Source organism: Erithacus rubecula (genome assembly GCF_903797595.1).
Source record: "Erithacus rubecula genome assembly, chromosome: 2".
Classification (NCBI taxonomy): Eukaryota; Metazoa; Chordata; class Aves; order Passeriformes; family Muscicapidae; genus Erithacus; species Erithacus rubecula.
The window spans coordinates 80590113-80602145 of NC_136685.1; the positions used below are offsets into that span (position 1 = coordinate 80590113).

The 12033-nt window shown below is 34.8% G+C and overlaps 1 protein-coding gene across 2 annotated transcripts in view; it reads right to left on the bottom strand.

The window, feature by feature from the left end:
• Positions 1-12033, bottom strand: part of BTBD9 (BTB domain containing 9) — a 112636-nt gene that overhangs the window by 37350 nt on the left and 63253 nt on the right. For both annotated transcript variants that reach the window (XM_079329332.1, XM_079329331.1), the window contains exon 8: positions 7089-7198. In XM_079329332.1, coding sequence (XP_079185458.1) covers positions 7089-7198 — 110 coding nt within the window. The remainder of the gene's footprint in view (positions 1-7088; positions 7199-12033) is intronic.

Sequence of the window (12033 nt, forward strand, 5' to 3'; positions counted from 1 at the left end):
TCATTGGGAACAATCTGAATAAAGCGAAGGCTAACAATGCAAACTAAGAGTAGTAGCACTGAATTAAAATTTGCCTTGACTTCCTTTTCTTCTTCTCCTCCCTGGGAATAAGGGAACTTACTTGTGTATTCATTTTCTAAAGGCTTTAAAGCATCTTCTACATAGAGCTGGTTTTTCTTTTTCATAGGAAGAGGAAGCTATTGCAATCTTTGTAAAAAACAAAATGAGTAGAAGATAGAGTCAAAATCAATGCTCATGTGGAGGCTAGATGGCACATTCTAGACATATTCCAAGCTAAGTGATTAATTGAATGTAATGCAGCTCAGTTCATAAAACACTTTGCCTGTGTGCCCTCTGACTATGGTCCTGCTCCTTCTCACATTTAGATTTCTGCACTAATCCATGACCCTGCTAAGCAGATGTTACCCTGATAACTCAAATTCCTTACAAACTGTACAGAAACTGCCTTGGTGTGTTTTTAATATAATTCTGTGGTCTTCCCTACAACAGCTAATTAGAAAGTGACTGACTAATTGAACTGCACAGAATGTGCCATCCTGTTCCTTTTCTCTAGGGGGTCTGCCACTCCCTGTTTTGAATGTTCATTATCATCTTTTATATACGCTTGATAAATTTATTAAAAGTACCATCTGGTGGGGACTCAGTTCTGTGCTGTATTTTCAAGTCTTTTGGTTGTCTTCCTTTTTCCCATTAGAATTTCTGCTTCAATTTAGGTCACTTATTTACAAATACAAACTGTCAAAACCAACAGTCTTGTTTCTATTTTTTTTTAATCCACCAGCTATCCAGCTCTTACAGTAACCAATATTGTCAGAGAAAAGAGAAGATTACAAGCACAATTTTTTTTTTTTTTCCTACTGTACATTTTTGGGCTGAAAAATCTGATTTGTTTTTATGGAATAGAAAAGATGTGTGTTAGCAAAGCAAACGCATTCCATAAGCACACAAAAGGAGAAGATGATTGAGGTTACAGGACAATGGCATCAAACATTTATTCAAACTTACTTTCTTGTCTCCTTGTCTTATGCTGCAGTATGGAGTGATGAAGAATGGGCAGTATATTTAATTCTAGCAATAGTATTTTTATAAAGGATTGCAATTTTCAAGAGATGGCCTAAGGGTCATCTATACTGACTATATTTTAAAGATAGCACAGATATGTTACTCAACTGTCCTTAGAGATCTTCCAAGAAAAAAGAAGTGTGTTATAGCCCAGTCATATTAGTTTATCACTCCCTAAGCTTGTTTCTCTTACTTTGTCTTTTTAGCATACTTGATTTTTCATAAGAATTTCCTTTTCCCCTGAAGGACTCTGAAAAAAAAAGTCAATGCTGCTGCAGCCAAGTGGCTTCCATATCTGAGTGCAGACTATTTCCTTTCATCTCTCATTCTGGACAGGTCAGCTTTTGCTTTCTGTCCATCCATTGTGACTTCACTACAATGCAGGTGGGTGGGAAAACAAAAGAAAATCCTCAAATAACTTTTTGTAACACAGGAAGGACCAGAACGAAGTGGGTGTTTGTACTGGTTCACAAAACCAGCCATTAATAAACCTTAAATAAATTATGAAAATAAGTATACAGGGAGACAGCAGATCTACTACGTAGTCTGGTTTTACAGGAAAGCAGCAATTTAAAGCATTATGGACTGTTGAATATATTTCTACTGCTCTCTAGGCAATAGTCAAAAGTTCTCAGCTTATGCATAATCATTGCAACTGTTCATTTGAGTGAATTCTCTTAAGGCACCACCATTGTGAAGAAACTATAAACAAGAAATTATACTAGAAGAAACAAATTTTTGTTTTAGTTAGTATAAAGGAGTGTTTTTCCTCTTATGATTGCATCTGTTAAATGTTCAGCTTCCAATCACTCAATTTTAACTATAAAATTGCATTCCTTCCCTACTTGAACATCTACTAAGCTGACAAAAATTTCCTTCCTAGCTGGTTGGAAAATAGAAAGCTGAGACTAAAGAAAAAGAGAATAAAGGATGCAAGAATTATTTCAGAGTTTGATTATATTGTATTAAAGAATTAGAAGTGTATTAGGCATTTTGCTTTCATTATTTTCCACATGACAAAAGATTTGTTAAGTTTAATCTTTACTCAATATACGAATTAGCCCTTGTTTATTTGCAACATGGTAGGAAAAAAATGAAATCTACAGACTTTTCAGTTAATTAAAAGTACAGCCACTCATCATGTCTTTGATTCCACACATTCTTTCTTATTTTCTTGAGTTGAAACTTGGTGATGAAATTATTACATTTAATTTAAATCTTCAGTCAAATTATTCAAAGAAATCAAGAGCTCAAAAAATATAAACTTCAAACAAATATCAACAGTATTTTCACCTGTTTCAGTGAAAAGCTTTCTGCAAGCCATATTTAGCTGGAAAAGAAAACCCCACTAATATGTGGTTTTGTCCAACTGTCAGAAATTGTGTTAGAAAAGCTTCAGAGAAGGCTGATTTTTCACTTCATACATGCTACAGCTCATGATTCCTAATCCAATAAATTAGAACAAAACCATTCAAGTCACTAGAACTGGCCATACTTTTCATTGCCAACTAATTGGCTGCTAGAGGGCTCTTTTCATTAAACATTATGTCTGCAGAAGGCTTTCAGAAATATCAGTTGTTTTAGAAAGTGTGCATCCTTCCTTATGGCACTGGAAACAGATAAAAGGATTTTAAAAAAAGTACTGGAACCATATGAACAGATCTCTCTCAAAATCAACAATGTGGCTGCCCTTTCCTGCAGAAAGGGGAAAAAAATTCCCTGCAGTATTTAGATTTTTCTTCAACTTTTCATAATTTCCTAAAGCTATGGCTGCAGCAGAGCTGACATATTGCTGGGTAAGCCTGTATTGTTTTGAAGAAATGTGAACCTTTTTAAAAGAGAAAAAATAAAATACGATAGCTTTGCATGGAGTCAACATTAAACTAGACAAAAACCAGCATCTCTCACTGCTTCCTTGGGGAGAGACAAAGCAATCTTTTACAAAGCTGAACCACACACTAGGAAACTGATATGACTGATTTCTCCCTGTAACACACTTGGTTTTGTTTGTTCTTTTTCTTTTTCTAAATAACTGCCAGAGTAAAAGACAAGTGAATATTTATTTGTATCATTTTATTCCTTTTAAAACAAGTTCTCCTAAGGCACTGAACAGCACACAAATGAAGGTTCACAATGATTCCTAATCACTGAACAGCATTCCCCAGAGGGTGACCAAGGACATTCCACTATTTTACATCCGTCTTCTGCTCTTTCAGTCATTATTCACTGTTCTCTCTTTCATGTGTAATGTACAAGTTACAAGACAGTCTGATAGACTGAGACAGACTACAGACTGACACTACTTTGTGGAAAAGCCATCCACATTGCACTCCCAATGACCTTCACCAGGCTCAAAATGAGACAGAAGGTTGGTCAAGCCCACTTAATCTTTGACTGACCCTCAGCACTGAGTAGTGGTTAAAGGACTGAGGTTATCAATTTTTTTCTTTTTTTCTCATTTGAGGCTGAAAAGAGGAATTTTTTCCTTTATTAAGGTGGGGGAAAAACTCCCAGCAACTTAAAGGGGCCTCACACAGAAGCAGTCCTTTAACTGCTGTTGTAACTTCTTGCCACTGGGCAGCCTAGAACATTTTACAACACATCACATGACAACAGGTACCTCTTTCAAAGGAGCATGTCTCTCATTTGTGAAAATATTCTTTTGTTTTGGATTCTAGATTAAATATTAATGGCTAAAGAACATTCAAAATTTCATAAGAAGTTCATTATGAGCAAGCAGTATGATTGTGAGATTAAAAATATTTGCATCCTTGTTAAATTGAAGAGTTATGTTAATATAATGGATTTAATATGCAAAACTATTAACTTACACATTTAGCGATAATACTATGCCAAAAAGAAAAATATATCTCAACCCTAACATATGCATTAGGGAAATAATTTCATATGATTATATTCATTTTTGTCACCTCATTTCACAAGACAACAAACTGCAAACCCACACTTAAACACCAAACAGTGCTATAAAGAGCATTTTCTGCTACTTTTGCTTCAAAATTGCTACTCAGATACCATTAGGTCATGTCAGTACCACATCCAGTATTGTAAAAGTAACTGTGTAAATAAACTTCCACATTAACTTTTAATTGTAATATGTCAAGTTAGTAATTTTTCATTAAAACCTTGTATGCAAAACCATGAGAACATAGAATTATTGTTATTGTGAAAGCACACTTCATTTTTATTACTTGCTTACCAGCCTTCTAATCTTCACTGTACAGTGACAGCCATTGCATAGATACTATGTATCATGAGTAAAATATATGATAAATTACATTCTTCACTTACACAGTGCTCTGATCAAGTTGAGTATCTTTCACAAAAATTAAACAAATAATTACTCAAGTCCCTATATAACATCTCTAACCAAATAGCTCAGAGGCCTCATTTCTTTGGAATGAGTTTTTAAATGACAAAGTCTTCACATCTTATTATCAGTGTTGTTTTGGTAGAAGTAGGGGTCACAAAGTCTTTTTTAAAGGACCTGCTAGCCTTCAAGGGCTGACCAATACTTCATTTTTTTAATAAAACAGGACATAGAAAGAGCAGCTGTGTTTGTTCTAACCTAATTTAAGATTGTGTTTAATATCATATAGGATAAGCAATGAACTCAATGAACTGCTTTTCAAGGTTTTAAGATGAAAGTTTCTCTACTCAGTCAAGCTTAAAAGCAACCTACTCTGATTACTGCACTTTGATATATTTAATTGATTTTTCCTAACTGCTTTCAATTCACTTTATCCTATCTGGTCACTTCAGAAACAGAAACAAACATTACAAATCCTCATCAGAGCAATAAAATAAATCTGTGCTGACCCATAGGTACTCATACTGAGTTTTCGCACAAGTAGACCTTGGACTGACAGTCTGCTTGATCAGAGGAGCAATACAATGTGGCACCTTATGGTAATCATCACACTGAAAAGAAGTATTAAATAGATAAAATATCTTCTTTCTGGATCAAAGATGCTAAGAATATTTTTGAATAGGCAATACTGATGGCCAAAAATTCTGATGGAACAGCCATAGGTGCCCCTGCTCCATTTCACAACTGGACTGGCATCAAGTAGTCCCCAAATCTTTCCATTTTTATCTTTCTCACCATAAACTCTGCAGGGTCATGTATGCAACTGCTGGTGCCTCATCAACAGTTGGAAGACTATCCACATCCACTTTCAATTAACTACTCCCCAAATTATTATTTTTATTTTTCTATCAATTGTATTGACTAACACCCCGAGACCTACAGGGCTCTCCTTACTGTTGATCACTTCAAATGAGTTACATATACAACAGCTTGGCTGATCCACACTGAACAACACCAAAGCTGCCCATGATCAAGAATCACCATTAACACCAGAAACCCTCATTATTATGCTGCCCAAACCCTATTCACCTGTAAGATTCTACAAAAATATTCTCTGAGAATTTTTAAGAAAGCCATATAAAGTCTCCATCCCCTAGATAACCTTTGAAACTTAAGAAATGTTAAAATAGATCATTTTGTCTCACCAGAATGATCACTCAACCAGAAAAAATGTCTATGAAAGATGAGTCACTTACAGTATAATTTCACTTACACAAACATGCACAGATTCACTGCCTTGCCTACTTATGATCAAACAATCTTTGTGTTAACACTTAAAAAAATTTAAGTCCCAAATGCAGCATTTATAAAATAAGCTTGATAATCTGAAATAAAATAAATACAAATATTTGTACACACTAACTGATTTTGTATTAAGTTTCTAAAAATTCATAGCTGGCAGTGTTAAATATGAAATTTAACTCAAAGGTCCTATCAAATCTGAAACACTTTGTTTCTCTGCCAACTCGCTTACTGAAGGGAGATGTTTTCTTTTAACACAGTTATTCCTTACTTCTTATTTTATTCTGTAGTCAATGGCAAATGCAATGCTACTTGCACACTACCTAAAACAAAGGGAAAGCTTTTGACTTGCTTTTGTATAGTGCACAGGGAACAGGCTGAAGGAACTGGGTCTTGGTTTTTCAAGGTTAAATAGTATAGTTTTCTCAGAAAAAAATTAAAAGTGAACGTTTCTTACTAAAAATTGTCCTCTCATCCTATTTTGAAGGTTTTTTTTTTTATTCCATCTGTCATGGGTAGATATTTAAAATTTAAATATTTGCTTGAAACCAGCATGAACTCTGAGAATTTTGCTGAAATTCTTTATTTTATGCCATAAGTAATAAACCTAGACAACTACTAAATACTCTCTCTCTCCAATGAACTTCAGGATCTGACTTTTGTGAGTTTATATGGAAGAAAGCACAGAAACCACCCCATTTGAACTATTAAAAAAAAAATCTATATTAGGTCTTTCTGTGACACATTTTATCATTCAGTACCATTGGTCTGTTGGGGATTTCTACCTTAAGTAACAAAAAGGTACTTAAATCAGTGTTATATAAGCTGCCCAGAGCTAAGAGAGCTCCATCAGCCTGGTGTTCTGAGAATAATAGCAGCATAGCCAATAAAATGTTCTGCCATGGCTAAGCATGTCTATGACTCTTTGGGGGGAAATCAACACATGAGAGTTTACTTTCAGCAGTTGTAACCAGGCTGTATAAAAGGCCCTAAATGTCCAAATCCATCACCACTACAATAAATAGCTGTGCTTAGTCCATTCTTGTAAGAGAATTCAGGCTAACCTATTGGGAGGTATGAGCAACCATATTGTGACATGCTAAGACAAATCACATTGCCACCACTGACTGACTCAGCTACCAGTGGCTTTGACAGCAGTGGCTGATTTGAATTTCAGCATTTCCCCAGCATCATTAATTAATCCACAGTACTGGAATTTCATCGAAGTTGTAAGGACTAGCCAAGTAATTCTATGCTTACAACACTGTTTAACTCAATTTAGTGATTTCTGGATGGAAACAGAAGTAGAGTGCCAGCTTTAAAAGACAAGTGTTTACAACAGTTCATAAAAAAGGAAAATGGTTTCATCTCTTACCTATCAGACCTTTCTCAAGAGTAAAGGATTTGTTCGTGAACATGCATTCAAATGCCACAATATGGAAAACTTTGTTCACTGTGTTGTGGGTCCCAACAATTCGAATATACCTATAGAGAAACAAAAAAAGGTAAACAGCATAAGTTAAACACAACCAACTTCTACACACTTAAATATAATTGATTCAGTTAGACTATAATGTGCAGACCCATAACAACAGAGTAACTGCTTAAAAAAAGGAGCAAAAAAGAGTATGAATTTCATAGCAGGTTTGCATCTAGTGAGGATGCTGGCTCCAGTGCAATTTAAGAAGGAAAAAATACCTTTAAACAGAAGTGGAATCTGTTAAAAATATTTCTGGATTAATTTGCCAAGACAAGCAAAATTAGGGATCTTCTATTTCAGAAATGGTCTGTTAGTGCAAACATGGCTCATGGAGGTTTCATATAATAATAGTAATAATAATAACAAGAACAACAGTAATAATCGTCATCCTTTTACCAACAAATTTTCAGCATTGTAAAAGATTTCATACAGCCAGGACAAACCCAAAAGATGAGTCAGGCTAAAGATGAGTCAGGCTTTTCTTCAAAAGTCAAAATTAATTCAATTTTATTAAGACTGTTTCTAATTCTAACACTGGATGTACAGGATATCAATCTCTGCTCGTGTATCTTTTATTAATAATAAAAAAACCCTCATTCAAATATTATGAAACAAAGCTACTCTGACTTTAATTCCTGGTGGTATAACTTGTATTTCTACACTCCAACTGCAAATCAAATAGAGCTGCTCTCAAACATTGTGACCTATTCATCTGCAGCATTACCCTGGAGGCTCCACCTTCCATAAACAACCACTAACCTTGATTCAGTCTGATTCTGCATTTTCTGAAGAGATCCAACAGTTCTTACCATAAATTCTGAAAAATCTCAAAAGGACTATTGTATACTTCTCAATAAATGCTGAATAAGCAACCAGAAAACTACTAAACCAAATACCAGTTACTTCACAAGATGGGTTACCCATGCCTGCAGAAAGCTTTGAATTAATTAAACTCATTTCAATTAACAACTATCAGAATGTATGAATCTTAAGCAATATCCTTGGTCTTTCATTTACATGGTATAATTATATTTCTAACTTAATGGCCATTCACCAACAGCATAATTTTGGCTTGTGTTCTTCATCAGATCAAGTTGAGAAGATACAGAGTATCTTTTCTGAGATTATTTTTTTAACAATAAAACAACCATCATAGCTATTTACTGTGCTAATACTCAACCTCCAAATTTCATTTGAAAATTATTTTAATAATCTTAACTTGGCACAAAGAATGATATTATATTAACTCACAGATCAATCAATTATCACAGTAGCAAATATCCTGAAGGTCATTCTATGTAGGAAAAATAAAGTTGCAAGAACGGAGAAGATATTTATTATTCATAAAGAAGATGAGCCTATGCTTTAAGAATAAAGCAGAACTTAGCCCTTACTCTGTAGCCATGTCAAGTGCCTGCAAGGAGCATCACAGGAATGACTCCTGCAAACAGGAGGTGCTTCCCCAGACCTGCCCATGTGAACCAGCTGAGTTTCTTTTTATGAACTCATGAACTTTGAACACTAAACACACAGGTAATGTCCAAAATTTGATGACAGTAACTGATCTTGTTCCCTCCAGCCTCAGAAGCACAGAATTCAATTAAATAAAGGAATAATTGTGGAATATTTTGAAGTGCACATGGAGGCTGGCTTGCGGTAGAGACTCCCTTGTCTCTCCCAGGCAAGGAAACTATTGATTGAGTTGTGCTGCTTGGACAAAATGCACCAGGCAAACCAACAGAGTGTTACTAATGGAGATGTTCTTTGACATTCTTCAGTTACACTTCCTTGCATTAAAGAGCTTAGAGAATAAACAAAGTAACAAGATTAATAGGAACACAAGAAACTGCTTCATAATTAGTTTTAAAAGCTAATTTACTTAGGTTTTTTGTGTTATAAAATTGTATCATTAGAACAAACTTCTTGATTGTTTGTTCAGAGCAACTAGAAGTTCAAATTCCTACCAGCAACAAAGCAGGTTCATATGACACAAAGTTATCTATGAATCTTTGTGTGATTGTGGAGTAAAATAGTCACAATCCAATGTCTAGACTAGCTCTGCTGTCGATGGACTTTAGACTCAACTGGTAAGACTGGAAGACAGAAAACAACCCTGAATAATTCTTTAAAGAAAAAACTTCATCAATTTGTGGGGTTTAAATGAACTTCTCTAGCAGGTAAACAGGAATGCAACAAGAAATTTTTGTCCCTTACTTTTATTTTCTGCCCCTTTTTGAGAATAATGGATACTGATAATATATAATACTCTATAAGAGTTTCTTTCACATGTCACAGACTTCTTTAGCCCCAGAGATCAAGCTACACATGACCCTAAAATTCTCACAACAGTAATATCAGAAAAATCTGACTGGTGGTGTTTTTTCCCCACTACCAAGGAAATTGCTTTGACTATAGGGGAACAGCATGTTATACTGGATCTTGGTAGAATTTTAAACTACTGACATTTGAATGGACTACCTGGGCTGATTAATTAGGCACCTGCATAGTAACCTCTTTCATTCATCCCCCAATTTTCCCAGAGCAATTCTTCTCATCTATATGAAATGATGATATTGGTACTCTGTTGTGACTACATATCTGAACAACTAAATTACATTTTACTTCTGCACTTTACATTTGTAAGGCTGACACATATAATTCGGATAACAGCTGCTGCAGATCACACCCCTGATTCTGCTGTGGATACCCTTGAGGACTACGAACACCAAAGCTCAGCTGCCTACATCATCTCAGCAGTGCTTAGGACATATGAGTCAAAGCAAGAAAATGTGCATACTCTAGGAGTCATTTTAATCCTTCCTTATAATAATAGCAGAAAGATACAGACAAATTCTAAAATATATTAAGCACAAATTCCAATCCCTTGAGAATATTGAGACAGAAGACTAAATAAAGGGAGGGAATGGAAATTAACAGGTATTATGCACTGATATCCACTCTTCAGTTACAATCAAAGCAACTTAGAATAGCAACAGCAAAATCAAAGAACTAAATCTAATACATACAAAATGCATTCTTATGAAATTGGCATTTCATTTTCCTTTGTGGAGCATTTGGTATGAGACACCAGTGCCAGAATTACTGCATACTTTATACCTCCTCTAACTGCTTAGAACCACTAACAGTCACATTCTAATCACTGTCACAAAGAAGCAGGAGGCACAGCTCAACACACAAGGGCATTAGAAGACTCTGTGTTTGTTTTTTAATGGAAAAGGAAACAGTGTTATTCAACACCATCTAAACTCCATTTATTGACAACTCCCTAAAACGAATAATCCTTCAGACTCACACAGCTGAATCAACAGACCTGTGGCAGGAAGATAGAAAAAACAAGGAAGAAAAATCTATTGCCAGCATTAAATTGTATGGGAGAATGGTGGACATAAATAAATACATAAAATAAAGAATTAAGCCAGAACAAACATGAAAAGCATATCTGTCTTTTGACAGAAGACAAGTTTTCCTGCACCTAGACAGGAAAGTCTAATCAAGTCTATTTTATACCAAAGGAAATCCCTGCTGCAAATATTGAAAACAATGGTGAAAAATCAAATAAAATACTTACAAAAGACAAAATCATTGAACTCCAATAGGAAAAGTACATCTAACACCACCAAAGCCTGGACAATAACAAACATTTTCACCTTGGAAATACAATCAACAGTGAAGCAGTTTGAAAACACAACATATTTCACTTTGTAATGTACCAGAATGTGTAGGCAGCTTTTTTATGAGGGTGCATCCAAGTGACTAAAAATATTGGTGTATAACACTTAAACAAAACAGGACATGCAATTGTTTGTGTGCCACATGTAAGCAGTATGTCAACCAATCAACCAATGTTTCTCAAAGGATATAACCAAATTAACACTGATGTGCTTTGGAACATAAGTAACACTTGCATAATATGATAATATGTTGTGTATTCCGTACATAATAATCTGTAAGAATAATAAGTTTACAAATGCTTTGTTCTTTTCTAATGGCTTCCAATTTTTATGTCTTTCAAACAGGAAAAGAACCCTATTTCAGATAAACTTGCTTTAATCTCCATCTTCACTCTGTACACATCTCTAGTTCCAATGAAATCCTCAAACCTGAACTTGGTTCACCTGGTTTTACTTCAGATCAGACCTCAACCCAAAACAGCTCAATTTCCTAGAACCTTTCTATGAGTAGAAATCTGCAATTTCACCTGATCTCATAATGGACTTCCACTATAAGAATACAAAATAAAACACGAGAAGATATCAAGATTTGGATGTCATGAAATCTGTACTTAAACTATATTCCTGATTTGACTTTGGGGACAAGCACAACTTAAACATCACCCTCACTTATCTTTATGCCATCTCTACCGAATACATTAAATGGGACTCCAATAAATTCAACTGTATATTAAAAAAAAAAAAAATAAAGTTTTAAAATAGAGAAGAAAGGATTGTTCTTCAGAAAGTCTAATTCTAGACTGGCCAGTGAGATTCAGAGAACAGACACTCTTTTCAAAGTGAACCCCATCTTAGGACTCATTTTCTTTGGATCTACCACACTACATCCTCATGTGGTTTTATGACTTAGGATCAATTTATCTTCAAAGTGCTGTTCAGTGAAATCCGAGAATGTTTTCCCTTTTCCTCAGCTTCTCATGCTCCACCAGTCTGTGAATTTAGCATGCAACACTTATTTCTTGCTCCAATGACACTTCAGTAAGTGCTATCTACATCTAGACTAAAATCAGACTATAAACAATATGACAAAGAAATACCTGAAAATTATTAGAAAAAAGTGAGGGATGATGGAAGAACAGAAGGAAGGA